The sequence below is a fragment of the Pelobates fuscus genome, chromosome 1, assembly GCF_036172605.1.
Source record: "Pelobates fuscus isolate aPelFus1 chromosome 1, aPelFus1.pri, whole genome shotgun sequence".
In the NCBI taxonomy this organism is placed as follows: domain Eukaryota; kingdom Metazoa; phylum Chordata; class Amphibia; order Anura; family Pelobatidae; genus Pelobates; species Pelobates fuscus.
The window spans coordinates 75270753-75286885 of NC_086317.1; the positions used below are offsets into that span (position 1 = coordinate 75270753).

Sequence of the window (16133 nt, forward strand, 5' to 3'; positions counted from 1 at the left end):
CCAGCCAACACCTCCCTAAAAGAACTACAATCTCCTATGTGTCCCTTCCACACTGTACCTTTACTCTACTGGACATTTCGGAGTTCAATTGGTCAACCCTACTACCATTGAGAACTAACAAGAGGTTTGTTTAGGCACCGAAAACAGCATAGAACTGTGTATCAGATTTTGAGATGCCACAGTCTTGTGAAATCCTTTACTTGGGTAGTACTTGGTCCCACGGTCATCAAACAGGACACAAGAGCTTCCTATTGGCATGCTCTGTTTGGGGGAAATTGTCTTATTTTGAGGATACTGTTGTAAGGCACCCTGGTTTCTTGTAGTTAATTAAATTATGTGGTTGTGATTCAGCTATATCCAGACACCAAGGCACTGGGGAATGTTTTGTGCGCCGTGATGACCCCTTGTTAGGGACAGGTGTATATAAACTGGCCTGTTGCTGAATAAAGAATGTTCATGCTTTACCCTTCATCAAGCCTTGGCTGATGTTTGGGATCATCGCTACAATCACTATAAACCTCCTCTTTGCCTTTACTACATTTTTTATAGTTATTGCAACCAAAACTATAAACCTTTTCTCTGTACCAGGGAAAGGGAATACTTGGAGGAGATACTCAGGCTGAGTATAGGAGCTCTGCCACAAGAGCTAATTCCAGACTGGTAACATTTACATTATTTGTCGCTATGTAACTTATTCAGTAATTCCAAAGTTGCCTTGATGGTAAAGACCAAGTAGTTTTCAAACATTGGTAAATAAGGACCCATATCGAGTTTAAGACAAAGTTGTAGCAATTTAGTGGCAATATCTAAGCATCGCGCAATCACCATAGCAACTAATAAATTATGCTCTTTGATTCAGTCCATTACTTAATGGAAAGTCATGATATAGTTACCGGAAAATTTAAGTCATTGGATTTTTTGGCATAAGTTCCTGAAACTGGTAGTCTTCTGACTGGAACCTTTGACCATGTTAATATTTACCTTTATTGCACTTTATAAAACACATGCACCATGCCAATTACACATGTTGCTGGTGACAAATAAGTTTATAAGAAAATCTATTTAAAAAAAAGATAAATAGAAATAAAGTTACCTCATCAATGCTGGGGTACGGTATGTAATCATCCTGTCAAAGAGAAAAAAATGTATAAAACAAACATTATTTCTCATTATTAATTATGCATAATTTATAACACTTGTTAATTAAAATAACTAAATAATATATGCTCAAATCAAGCTACATTATGTGCTGAGATAGGAATATAAAAAACAGTGGTGAATATTAAACCCTCACATATGTATGGCTTAAAAACTAGCTGAGAATTATGGGAAGTGCAGCCCACAAATATTTGAAGTGCCACTGACACAATTATCCATCACTGTGTAGCTGACAGGGTTATTTACTAAATTTTCTGGAATTCAAAGAGAATTCAGTGTGAAATTTAAATTTAAGGCCATAGAAACAAAAATGGAAACATAGCTGGCTTGGAGAATTTTTCAAACTCTTGCCTAAAATTTAGGTAATTATTATCCTAAATCAGAAGTTACTAAAAAAAAATGTATAGACTTGAAACTAGATATCACTCTAACTCAACAGAGGTTTATTTTCCATCTTGATCTCCCTTCTCTATCTAAATCAATGTTATATCCAGCCGTTCATGTGTTAATGGCAGTAAAACTTTGTATGGCTAGATATTGGAGAAAGGAGGAGTCCCCCAATATAGAAGAAATAAGGGCTCAGATTAACTAGCAAGAGTAATAGAAAAAGCAATTTATTATAGCAATTGCAATATTTCAAAATACAATAAGATCTGGGATGTTTTGTTTGCATATTATAAGAGCTGAAATTCCTTATGTGTACTACATACAAACCTGGTATTGGTATATAACACTACTCTCTATAACTTCCCAGAAGCTGGTCCCCTATAAGAACTTTTATTAGAACAACTTTTATTATAAATTATTTTTTCTAAGGTCAGCACAAGTTCTTCCTACAGGTGTCTCACTACCTTTGAGGTATTCAATGTTAGTGTCTTTTGTATCAATGTAAAAAAATGTATGTACGTTTAGATTTTTTTCGTTCGTGTTTTTTTTTTGGTTATTATTATATGGTTTTAATTTATGTTTAATGATTTTTGTCATAATGATAGTCATTTATGCACCTAATATTACTATTTGAATTTAATTTGTCTATGTCACATGTCTATGTATATGTTTTAAACCAAACAAAAATGTAAATAATAAAAACAGAGCACAGCAAAAAAAAAAAATCTGTTAGTTAAATTTTAATTCATTCAAAATAATCTCTGTTTCTGTACAAATTTCTATGAGATTCTCAATGGAATAAATGATTTTTCTTTTTGTAACGGGGGATAGCACTTTAGCAGCTTAAATAACAAACTATATGACAAACAGACTTACTGCGGAGAAGATGTGAATGTTATTTCACTATGCCTTACTATATCTTCTACAGAAATAAAACCTCCACGGGGCACAGTCTTACTCTCATTGTGAAAGTGTAAAACACATTGTAAAAGGACAATACCACCTTTATTAAACTAGATGGCGATACAAAATTGAAATCACTATTTTGAGATGATATCTGAATCTTAAAGACAATGCTAAAATTTATCACTATCTAAAATTATTTTTGATCAATGAGAATTTAATATATACGACTTGACGCAACTAGTGAAAACATCATTACTACTAATGAAAAACTGTAGCCAAAGCACAGATTTCTGTCCTGAAAATAAAAGGATTTACAAAATATATAAAAGGACACAATATTCAAACTGAAAACATAAAACTGGTTTACGCAATAAATGGATGATTGTGGAACAGGGAATTGCAAATTTAAGTCAATAAAAGCCAATTTAAAAAAATCTAAAATTCCGCTATGTGTTAAGATATTTTTCTCTAAACTCTGCAATTCCCAGTCAATTCTCCTCATTTACTGTAAGTAAACTCTGTGATAGCTTGAACCTTGTTTTCATTATGCAAAAAATCCACACAGGACACCCAGTTCCATATGAAACTAACATACAATACTTTATTTTTCTTGGGACTAGCCCATACTTTCATCACATAGACATTGATGTGACAAACATAATAAAATTCAAATAACCAAAACATGTCACAAAATATACAGGAAATTATAATAGCATAATAGCATATTTATAAAGGGCTGGGGAAGACAACAACTAACAGAAAATATCTCTTCTGCATGCAGAATTAGCAATATGCAAATCTACCTGAAAATGCAAATAAGCAAGCCTTGCTATTCAGGTAGTGCATATAGCTGTTTCTAGATCCTTGCAGCCAACAGGTGGCGCTGTACAGGCTCCACAGCCAAATCCACCTAGTTGATTGCAAACATTAGCAATACAAAAGCGCACACTAACATTTAACCTCAAACAACCTCATTACACACACACCCTGCACCTACAATGGACACAGGGTGACTTAAACATAGGAATCATTCAGATACCTAATTGTCCATCATAAGCTCTTGGTGATGGTGATTACCGTCACAATAAAAATATTATATTTACATTTGGTGGCCTTCTTAAGAAGTTTCATTCCCAGAAAAACCAACAGATTCCTTTTAAATGCCCTAAGCAAGCTTCCTTTATTACCTACTTTAGTCATATTAAAGGAACACTATAGCATTAGGACAGGGCCGGTGCAAGGATTTTTGCCGCCCTTTCCCCTCCCCCCCCCCCCCCAAATATGCTCTGCCATATGGGCCAACAAAGTGTCTTTTATCTGAAAAGACAGTGTGTTTACATTAAAAAAGCCTACAGGCACAGGCTATAGACACCAGAACCACTACATTATGCTGTAGTGCTTCTGGTGACTATAGTATCCATTTAATGTGAGATTAGTGCCACTAATAATATATTGGATTGCCTACTTACCACCAGATGAGGACAAGAGGCTGATGATGGGCTCAGTCTGGCTCCACAGGTCTGGTGTAGAAGAGGCTCTCTGGAGACTGTTTTTAACAGTGCTCAAAAAAATTAATGAACAGGAAGCAGCTCCATTTTTAGGGCACCTTACACAGCTCAAGGTCTGGGCCCCCAAGGCTTGACCGTGAGTATGCCTACAATGCCCACCGATAAATACCTACATGGCCCACCATGAGTTATCTCACAGGAAGTGGAGTGTATGTGTGTAGGGGATGTTTTATGTGTTTTTGTAGAGGATGCAATGTGTGTGTGTTCTTATAGAATGTAGTGTATAGGGATACCAATTTGTGTAAGGGATGTAGTGTGTTTATAGGGGATGCAGTGTGTGTTTGCATGTAATGAATGCATTTTATGTTTCTGTGTGTGAATGTGTGTGTAAGGGGTGCAAGGTGTGTTTCTGTGTATGTAAGGGGTGCATTGATTGTGTAAGAGATGCATGTTGTTTCTGTGTGTAAGAGAATGAGTGTTTGTGTGAATGTAAGGGATGCATTGTGTGTTTCGGGTGTGTCTGTGTGTGAGTAGGAATGCATTGTATGTTTCTGTGTGTGTGTAGTGTAAAAGAGAAGGTTTTAGGGGTAGGATAGGGACTGAGAGGGGAGCAGCTCTTTATTTTTTTTAAAACATTTTCATAGTGCTCTCCCCTCCTGTCAATTATTGATGTCCCCTTCCCTCCTGTCCCTCCGTGTTCTCCCCTTCTGTCCCTTAGTGCTCTCCCTTGGCCCCCTGTCTCTCTGCAGTCCCCCCTTGGTGGTCTTCTCACTCCCCCCTCTCCCCCTTAGTGGTCCTCCATCCCTCCCCTTAGTGGTCCTCCCTCTCCCAAACCCTTTAGTGGTCCTCCCTCTCCCAAACCCCTTAGTAAACCTTCCCCCTCCTCCCCCCACCCCCTTAGTGGTAATCTCCCCCCCCCCCCGTGGTCATTACCCTCTCCCCCCCCCTTAGTAATCCTTACCCTCCTCCCCTCTCCTTAGTGGTCCTCCCTCCTTACCCCCTTTGGTGGTCCTTCCCCCCCTTAGTGGTCCTTCCTCTCCCAAACCCCTTAGTGGTCCTTACCCCCTCCCCTACCCTAATGGTCCTTGCTCTCCCCCCTCCCCTAATGGTCCTTACTCCCCCTCAATGGTCCTTACTCCCCCCTCCCCTCCCCTCCCCTAATGATCCTTACTCCCCCCTCCCCTCCCCTCCCCTAATGGTCCTTACTCCCCCCTCCCCTCCCCTCCCCTAATGGTCCTTACTCCCCCTCCCCTCCCCTAATGGCCCTTGCTCCCCCCATCCCCTAATGGTCTTTGCTCCCCCCTCCCCTAATGGTCCTTGCTCCTCCCCCTCCCCTAATGGTCCTTGCTCCCCCCTCCCCTAATGGTCCTTGCTTCCCCCCCCTCCCCTCCCCTAATGGTCCTTACCCTCCTCTTTCTTCCTGCCTATGTAGCGTGGCTGGGCGGCGCGGAACGCAGGACAGGAACTTCTGTTTCCTGTACCCGGCCGCCGGCGGACTGAAGGGAAGTGCACACTGAGTGAGCACTTCCTGTCATTCCGCCAGCGGCCGGGTACAGGAAACAGAGGTTCCTGTCCCGTGTTCCGCGCCGCCCGGCCATGCTACATTGAGAGACCGGCAGGAAGGAGCGCTCTGCACCTCCCTCCTGCCGGTCACTCAAACACGGCACAGGGATCCGGCGCCCCCTGCTAAGGTGCGCCCTAGGCGGCTGCCTAGGTCGCCTTACAGGTGGCGCCGGCCCTGCATTAGGAATACAAACATGCATTCCTAACGCATTAGTGGCCTGATAACTGTTTAGGTGTACGCCCCCTCTCCCCCTGTGTGAAGTAAATAGGCACATTTTACTTACCTTTCTTATCACACCATGCTGGCCTCTCCATGGCTGCCCTGTCTCCTTGGCTGAAATCATCAATCTCAATGATCTTAGACAACTCATTGCTTCCCCACTGGGAAGCATTGGGAGGCTACTGTGCATGCTCGGCAAAACACTGTGCTGCGCCAATCAGCATATCCTCGTAGAGGTGCTTTGAATCAATGCATCTCTATGGGGAGCGTTCAGTGTCTCTAGACAGCCACTAGAATTGTTACAAGGCAGCAATGTAACCACTGCCTTTTTATTGAAAAAATATATATCTTTTTCTTTTGCCTCTGCATTAACATTTGACACCCTGTATGAAATATTGCAAAACATTTCTAAACATTTTATCTACCACACCCCAATAATTTTGTAATTAATTATTTGATTGAATAAAAAAACATTGTATTTCACTTTACATTATTTTACTTTTTTAGGTATCTGTGAACAGCAATCTACCCACAAAACCACAGTTTTATCATTTTTTTCCTATTTTTTATGAGCTAGTTACTCATATTGCTTGAGTCTAATCTCCTACAATGTCTGCATCCAAATATTCCCATTTTATTGCCCTGCATGTCTTGCTATATAAAAAATACAAAAATAATACTATGCACAACCAAGGATCTTCCAGGAAAGATATTACAATTATCTGTGTTTAACGAGATCAGATAACAAAGCACATAGGAAAGATAAGATATCCATGATCTTCTAATATAAGCTCGTTATTAGGCTGTGCTACCTAAACGTGATGCTTGTCTCTTGTTCTAATTTTCTGTTGCTTTTCTAGATACGTAGATATCCAGATAAAACTTGAAAACTGTGATGAACTCAGATGTAACCGTGTAACTGTCTGTTTGTCAAATATAATGAAGATTACAATTTATTGCCTTCATATTGTTTCTGCAGTGCAACATTTTGAAGAGAAAGAACTATTGCCTGTCTGTTTGTTTGCTCTCTTGAGGATTCAAGGAACATCACACACACAGTTTACAGTTTGGGAAAGGTGAGTGATTGTGCAAGAGGGACAGACATTTAAGATCCGTATGACTGAAATTATGAAGATAAACTTTGTTTTTATTAAATATGTTGTTGATATGGAGAACTAATCACAATCCCAATGCACAAATGAACTCTTAACTTTGCATCACAACTCAAATAGCAAGGACATATCTGCGATGTTATAAAATGTATTTAGGGAAAACTAGACCAAACTTTACTTTAGACCTATATTAAAGAAAGTCCCAGAAGATAAGAAGTCACTTTACTGCAAAATGATCGTCTACAGTAAGATTTGTAGATGCTAAAATGGTATAAAGGGACTATAGGCCTGCTCTAGACATGATGACTCTCTTCCATGCAGCATCATGACCTCAGGACAGTTTAGAAGATAAATCAAGTGAAGGTTGACAATAAAAGTTTAACTGGTATTTAATATGTCCCTGAAATGCATCCCGTACACTCAACGGCCACTTTATTAAGTATGCTTGTACATCTGCTAATTAATGTAATGAGCATTATTTAAATACTTTTAATCAGTTAATCATGTGGTAGAAATGTGATCTAAATGAAGAACTGAATTCAGGTTACCCAAGGCCCTAGGCAGGATGACAGAATGGGACCCGCGTCTAGAGCCCCCGGTTCTGTTCTGTGAATGGTTTGTATGTGTGGGGGCTGAGTGTTGTATGTGAATGAGGTAGACTGAGTGATGAGTGTGCTTGTAGTGGCTGAGTGTGTTGCTGTATGTGGAGGGGGATAAGCTGAGTGTGCCAGTGTGTTCTGGCTAAGTGTTTTGTGAGTGGTAGTCGAGTTTTGTATGTGAAGGAGTTTAAGTGTTTTTCGTGTGTAGGAGAGTCTGCGTATTATCTATGTATAGTGTCTAAGTGTGTGTGGGGAAGTAGTTATTTTACACCCCTACTGCTTACCTTTTGGCTGGATGGGTTGTTATCCCTGGTCGCCCAATGGAGAACACTCTGGACTAGGTCGCTGGTGGTCCAGTGCTGATGCATTAAAATCTACACTAGTTTTGAATGCAACTCACTTTATGAGCTCCCTCGTGGTCCATCACTCTGTCAATGGTCTGAGTCACTGAGAAGAACCAGGAGACCACAAGGGAGATCTTAAAGTGATATGCGCCAAACCGAGGTGCACACCACACTGCTCCCTTGAACAGATAAAGGAGAACAGGGCTGAATGGGGTGATTTGTTGCTCTCCATACTGTCTCAAGGAAGGAACCCACAGTCTGAACCAGAGCTTCAGGCCCAGAAACAGTCCCTATTCCTGGTCCCTATCCGATCCAGTGCCCTAGGCGGCCACCTATGCCACCTTATGGATAATTTGGCTATGGCTAAATGGCTTTGACCATGGGTTGATTTTTGTTGCCAGATGTGATGGTTTGAGTATATACAAAACCACTGATCTCAGCTTTTCGAAATAACGCAAGAAAAAACACAGGAGATAATATTTTGTGGTAAAACCAAGTGATAAATAAACCAAATGAAATATTTGCTCACCTTGGTCAGAGCCAATAAAAGAAACCTGGCTCTGGGTATTAAGCTGTTAACCCACTACAGGGGGGTATCCATATCTGACCAAGGTGATCAGTTTTTAAATCTGGTTTATTTATCACTTGGTTTTTAATATACTACACAATATTATCTCCTGAGTTTTATCTCGAGTTTTATAAGAAGAACCAAAAAGAGGGAAAGGTGTCACCAGTTAATCCTGTTCATATTACACCATTAGATTTTTTTTCTCCTTCTTACCCTACGTCATATACGGGATTATTTAAGAATTAGGGGTAAGTGTGTTTAATATTAGCGCTCCATTTAGGAGATTGATGGTGGATTTTCCCTTCCAATCTCCTTTCTTTTGAATTTATAGAATTTATAGAATTTATGACAATTTGTATTAAAAGCTACACTTTTTGTAAAATGACAAAAAGATGTCACGCCCAATTTCAGCAAGCTAAAGTGGACTGACCCTTTAAAGAAGTAGTCAGGAGGTATTGCTGTGGGTGCAGGATTTAAATGCAGTGTGATAAAGGGTTAATACAGTACCAGTATCATATTAGATTAAGTATTAGTACTTGTATTTGTTATATACCCTTATATGCATTTTATAATTATTAGTTTCCATTTTTAAGATATATATGGTTTTGAATGTCCCAGAAAAATCTATATATGCATATCTTTATCAATATCTATCTATCTATCTATCTATCTATCTAATTATCTAAGAAACGTTATATTAAGTTAAAAAAACTAAAGCTCGCAGGCTCTTTAGTCCCAACTGCATTTTCCCTTTCAAAACTCAATTACTGCCATGATTACAATATGCTGAACACTTTGAAACAAGAGTCTCTCATAAATAAACTAGATAAATAATTTGCAGAACTTCTCAGCCAGACAGACTATATGTTCATAAACAATTTGAGCTGCATGCATTTACAGGGTAATTTAGTGACAAATGATTCATTTATCTGAATTTCGACTAACAGTGAAAACGTCGACTTGCGTAACCAAACCAAATGAGCTCAGGAGTAAATTCACTACAGATATAATAGGATTTGCAAATTGACTTACAATATCTAGGACACATGCTAATTTAAATTCTACATGGCATGATGGACTCATACTTCATTCCCTTTGGAATTCATTGTCATGACTTTATTAGACATCACTATCCATGCTGAGAAAAATATTTGTTCAGCTGAAATGTGCAGATTTATGATGCTTGGTGTGTGCGTGCGTGCGTGCGTGCGTGTGTGCGTGCGTGCGTGCGTGCGTGTAAATTCAACTTTTATTGTCAATATTTCAGTTTAACTAAAAACTTTAATCGGATCCTGTTTTTAGTTAACTATGATTTTGAAGAAGACTATCTTTTTGAGATTTTTGTGTAAGTTATGTCAGATGAAGCATTGATCACCAAATAATTTGCTATATTTATTTTGCAAATCTATCGTATTAGAGTCAGATTCGAAGAAAAGTTATATACTTTTTCATAATACACTGTCGTAAAAGTGGAAGTGTTTTTTTTTTTTTGTTCATACGAAGACAAACTAGTATAGACACAAATACATCAAAAAAGTCAAGTAAAGGGGGAAACCGCTCTATAAATGTAGAAACATACCATCAACATAAGTCATGTAAAGAACATAATTGCCCAATTGTGGGATGTTGCTTAGGTAATGGTATGCTAACATATAGTGGTTTACTTCCAAAAAGAGAAACAGAAAAAATGTGGATATTACTTTAAACATGAAAAGTAGAAAATTTTCCCCAAAAAAACACAGTATCAAATCTGTATTGACTGTACAATACAAAATAATTCTTGGGATACTAAATGGTGCATGGACAAACACGACAGGGGCATTACATCAATGCTTTGTTATTATAAACTGCTTCTTTCAAAAACAAATTGGATTTTTTTCCGAGGTATATGCAAGTATCTCAGATAATGGACGTTTGATTAGTATCTGGACGTGGAATGCTGTATGACTGCCTGTAATGTTTCTATAATAGGTTGTGTGTGGAGGGGATATTATCTAGAATGTAATTTCACATTCAGTCTATTTCGGCTATTGTTAGAACATTTATATTCTCAGAGAATTCTAAAGCCTATAGCATTTCCTGAAATGATGCTTATACATATAAAAATACAATGATAAAAGTTGATTTCATAGATTCAAGTTCTTCAAAATGGTGGGGCATGCCTACCAAAAGCATGTGAAAAGGAAATAATAAAAATAATTAAAGATATTAATTAAATGTAAAAAAAAAAAAAATCTCATCAGGACATTTTATGAATAGAGAAATGTTCTATTTTGGGTAATTATTGACTATTAATTTTGATAAACAGGCTAGTTTGCACCTTTGACTAACCTTATTCTTCTGACTTCCAGTTTTCTGTTCTTCCAGCTTGGGAGTCTAAGTTAAAATGAAAAAAAAAAAAAAAAAAACATATATATACCAGTTAGATTTTTTTTATTTATTATAGATAGAAGCAATGAATGGTGATTAATGTTATTTTATAGAACATATGGACACACCTCTACTTTTAAGATACCTCTGCTTTAGATTTAAACCAGTTTCAAGTATACACATGATCTACAAAGTGTGATGGCAAAATTACAAGATTATCTCAGTGACATACGATCAACTACAATATATACTAAAGTTAACTTTGCAAAATACTTTTTTTTTTTTTTAGACTTTTCACAGCATCAAAAGGGAGGTGTTTGCATAGCAATTTTGGCAAAAAATGAGTTGTGGACAGCTACCAAACGTGTAGGTTATATGATGTGCCAACCAATGGAGACTCAGAGAAAAAGCACAAGGTCCACTTTGGGTTAAATGATGTGAAGCAATTATTTGGTTTCCATGGTGATTGTTTATTTTTTTTACTAAGCACTTTTCCCCTAATAGCACTCTTTCCATTTGATAAATATAGCTTTTAAAGTGGTCCATGGGGCAATTCATTATCGAGAATCCAAAGTCATATTAAGAAAAGGGCAAGTACTATCTTCCTAGCTGCCTCCAGGTGGCAGTAGTGGTGAATGGTAAAGGTTTTCAATTCTGCTCTGTTGTGGAAAAAAAAAATGATTTGTGCTTTGATAGAGGACTATGAGTTTAGGATTTGCAAGAGAAAGAAATATCTTGGTAAAATGAGATTAAGCCTGGTTATATAATCCTCTATTCATATGAGCAGGGAAGGGAACTACAGTTATCAATTGTTGGAATAAACTAATAGTTTAATGCCTAATGCGATAATTTAAATTAATATATTCTTACCTGCATTTTCTCCAACATTTCAAAAAACTCTGCCGACTGTAAAGAGAAACATATATATTAGTTCACATGTAATTATTTAAATCTAATCTGGATGTATCATTTTCAGAATTATTTATATTATTTTATTACATAACAAATTCATAAAACCCTTATAATTTACAATTATTTGTAATGCTCATGGGATTGGGTGAAATAATGACATTAATTATCAGCTCAATCGAGGCAACATGATTCCTTAAGTGGACATTGTCACCTAATTATTTCCATAATTGATTCTGTTTAGTTATATATATGGCAGCTTATGCTGTCTTTTTTTTTCTGCAACAAAATTTCCAGATTTAATCTTTTTTATTGGTTTTGTTTCTTTGAAACTTACAGTAGATAAAGTTGCTACGGTTGACATATAATGATTTAAATAAGGGGTTATGAAAATAGAGCCTTCAGTTTAAATTAAAAAAAAAAAATATAGACATCATGACTGCACGTTAACTTCATGGAGTGGGGATCTTAATTATCTAGTAAATTAATGTACATTAGGATTACGAAAAGAAAAAAAAGAAAATTACTGATATTCATTAGACTACCTTTGAATAGCAATACATTTACTCCAAATTAATCCTACAAGTAAGATGGATCATTTTAATGATACACAGTATGTAAAAATAAATTCGGAATTGTTGATTGATCAGGGAATTACACATTTTAGATCAAATTAGCCATTAATTCAAGTATTTTGGCCTACAATTTCAAGCTTCTCACCAATTCCTGATTAGTAAATAAGACAGCCAGATTTTGTATATGTTATGCAATAAGTAAAGCCAAATGATACCAACCAATAACGTTTAACCCCTTAAGGACACATGACATGTGTGACATGTAATGATTCCCTTTTATTCCAGAAGTTTGGTCCTTAAGGGGTTAAACAAAACATGCAATATTAGCATGTAAGCTCTGTATATCAATAATCATAAGAACAAGGAACAAACAAGTAAATAATGTTGAAACAAAGTAACCATTTTAGCAATGTACTTGTTCAAATCTTAGCTTGCTACCTAATATTGTAGTAATAAAAAAACAGTAAATCGGTTTGGAATGGGACAACATTATGTCATCGGAAAATACACAAACTGCAATGCCATTTTGCTGTTTACTAAATGGTTTTGCGGTTACAAGTGCTGAGGTTTCAATGGGTTGGACAGTACTAGTGTCGTTAACCCTTTCAGTGCCATGGTGGAGAGCAATGAGCAGCGAGATTTGCAGCTCCGCTCATAATTGTACTTTCAATGAATACATAAATACATGTTGGGGGGTCTGGGAGACCCCATCATGTGATTAGATAGTCCATCTTTTATCTCTGTAACAAATACATACATAAATACAAAAATAATATGTAAAAAAAATAATGTAAAAAAATAATGATTAAAAAAAACCACTAAGTTCATTGGACCCCAATAAACCCTGAGTAGAAGGCTGACAAGTGGTCACTTCTTACTATTCCACCTAGTCGGCTGTTAGGTGTAAGGTATTTACATAATAACAACAGTCTAAATACCGGCATTGTAACACATCAATATATAGAATTATTTATGTGAATAAAAAATGCATGATGGATGTCACATACCCCTAAAATTGGCAATGTGACATTAAAATTAAATGTATTTAAAAACTCCATTCAAAATGTCAGACCTTCAATTTCACAACAAATTGCTCTGCAATACATTAAAATTAAATGTATTTAAAAACTCCATTCAAAATGTAAGACCTTCAATTTCACAACAAATTGCTCTGCAATAAAATCATTAATAATAAAAGTAATCGATATGGATTGGAACCTTAAGAAATATTCTATAAATGTATATATTATTATATACTTAATATATTAAAATAGTCCATTGCACACATCAAGCTTTTGGTCACATACCTCTTTTAATTTCCTTTTATCTCACGTGTACTGTACTAGTCTTGAAAAATATAGTTTTTTAAAATAATTAGATGTTTTGATTTAAGAGTTTACTTTGTATGCTGTTGCACTGTGTAATGTTATATAATTCTGTACAAAGAAAACACACTCAGTCACACTTGCACTGCAGGCTATGAAAGGAAATCTTGCTTAAGGCACACCTTGAGATCTTAAATGAAACACCATGCAGTGTAGGACATTATAACATCGATCAGTGGGAGACCAGGAAAGTCTTCTATCCACTGATCCGGTAAAACTCATTATCGGAAAACCCCGTTATAATGAGACTTGTATGTGCAAGTGACTCACTTTATTTTATATAAGCATTTTAATTATGTATCTTGTCATAAAAAATAATGTTAAAGGTTTTCCCTATGGTCTTTCATTCTTCCACTTCTGGTCCGGAAGACTATTGATATGATGAATGAGGAATTGCAATATCAGAGTACGTTACTGATTGATACAATTCGTAGGAGAAATTAAAACAGAGGGGTTTATGTTCTAATTACCAAATGACAGTGAACTGAAAACGGAATTGCAAACTGTAGGCAAAAACATCAAATATGCAACTATAGCGAAGTTAGCAAATTTCTCCAAAACAACTATTTTGCCTGATATTTTACCACAGGCTTCATTTCACTATAATTCTGTAATTATTAACGAATAGACCCCAAAGTATTGACAGCTCTCTACTACAGTTGCAAGAATATGTATGTGAACCCTTTGGAATGATATGGATTTCTGCACAAATTGGTCATAAAGTGTGATCTGATCATCATCTAAGTCACAACAATAGACAATCACAGTCTGCTTAAACTAGTAACACACAAATAATGAAATGTTGCCATGTTTTTATTGAACACACCATGTAAACATTCACAGTGCAGGTGGAAAAAGTATGTGAACCCCTAGACTAATGACATCTCCAAGAGCTAATTGAGTGAAATGTCAGCCAACTGGAGTCCAATCAATGAGATGAGATTGGAGGTGTTGGTTACAGCTGCCCTGCCCTATAAAAAACACACACCAGTTCTGGGTTTGCTTTTCACAAGAAGTATTGCCTGATGTGAATGATGCCTCGCACAAAAGAGCTCTCAGAAGACCTACGATTAAGAATTGTTGACTTGCATAAAGCTGGAAAGGTTTATAAAAGTATCTCCAAAAGCCTTGCTGTTCATCAGTCCACGGTAAGACAAATTGTCTATAAATGGAGAAAGTTCAGCACTGCTGATACTCTCCCTAGGAGTGGCCGTCCTGTAAAGATGACTGCAAGAGCACAGAGCAGACTGCTCAATGAGGTGAAGAAGAATCCTAGAGTGTCAGCTAAAGACTTACAAAAGTCACTGGCAAATGCTAATAACATCCCTGTTAGCAAATCTACAATACGTAATTGAATGGATTTCATGGGAGGATACCACCGTGGAAGCCACTGCTGTCCAAACAAAACATTGCTGCACGTTTACAGTTTGCACAAGAGCACCTAGATGTTCCACAGCAGTACTGGCAAAATATTCTGTGGACAGATGAAACCAAAGTTGAGTTGTTTGGAAGAAACACACAACACTATGTGTGGCGAAAAAGAGGCACAGCACACCAACATCAAAACCTCATCCCAACTGTGAAGTATGGTGGTGGGGGCATCATGGTTTGGGGCTGCTTTGCTGCGTCAGGGCCTGGACGGATTGCTATCATCGAAGGAAAAATTAATTCCCAAGTTTATCAAGACATTTTGCAGGAGAACTTAAGGCCATCTGTCTACCAGATGAAGCTCAACAGAAGATGGGTGTTGCAACAAGACAATGACCCAAAGCATAGAAGTAAATCAACAACAGAATGGCTTAAACAGAAGAAAATACGCTTTCTGAAGTGGCCCAGTCAGAGTCCTGACCTCAAGCCGATTGAGATGCTGTGGCATGACCTCAAGAAAGCGATTCACACCAGACTGTCAGGGTACCTGAGGTCTCTACCTCCGAGAGAGGTAGAGACTTAGTCGTTCATCCATCCGGACGGCTTGATTTCCCTCTTTCTCGCGGTCCATCCGGTCATGCAAAGCCGGCCACGAGGGAGTGACTCCCTTTTATAGCATGACGCCCGGAAGTCGACGTCAGGACGTCAACCCGGAACGACCTGTCACTCAATTGGTTCAGGACCAATCAGGACTCGTCGGAGGTGTGTCTACTTATCTGAACAGGGCATTTAACAGTGCTTCTTTCATTAGCTCATTGCCCTGTCGTGGTTCTAGCTTGTTCTAGTCACTCAGTGCTCGTGTTTTCTAGTTATCCCTTTTGGTTTTGACCCGGCTTGTTTGCTCTTCTCTGCTTATCTCTGTTACCCTTGATTCGGCTTGTCTATCGCTTACCTGTCTTCTGTTACCCTCGACCTCGGCTTGTCTTTGACCATTCTCTACTGTACTACTTACGTTAGTCCGGCCATTCTAAGGTCCGGTATACGTATCTGGCTACTGTTTGTACTCTGCGTGTTGGATCCCTGTCCCGATCCTGACATTACGACAGGGCCAATGGATCCTGCAAGTACAAACAGTCAGCTTGGTTCTCCTGATCCTAGGTT

At 37.7% G+C, this 16133-nt stretch overlaps 1 protein-coding gene across 5 annotated transcripts in view; it reads right to left on the bottom strand.

The window, feature by feature from the left end:
* RAP1GAP2 (RAP1 GTPase activating protein 2) overlaps nucleotides 1-16133 on the bottom strand; it is a 684483-nt gene that overhangs the window by 81133 nt on the left and 587217 nt on the right. For all 5 annotated transcript variants that reach the window (XM_063449836.1, XM_063449818.1, XM_063449826.1 and 2 more), the window contains 3 exons: nucleotides 11606-11641; nucleotides 10697-10741; nucleotides 1094-1126 (listed from right to left, as the gene is read on the bottom strand). In XM_063449836.1, coding sequence (XP_063305906.1) covers nucleotides 1094-1126; nucleotides 10697-10741; nucleotides 11606-11641 — 114 coding nt within the window. The remainder of the gene's footprint in view (nucleotides 1-1093; nucleotides 1127-10696; nucleotides 10742-11605; nucleotides 11642-16133) is intronic.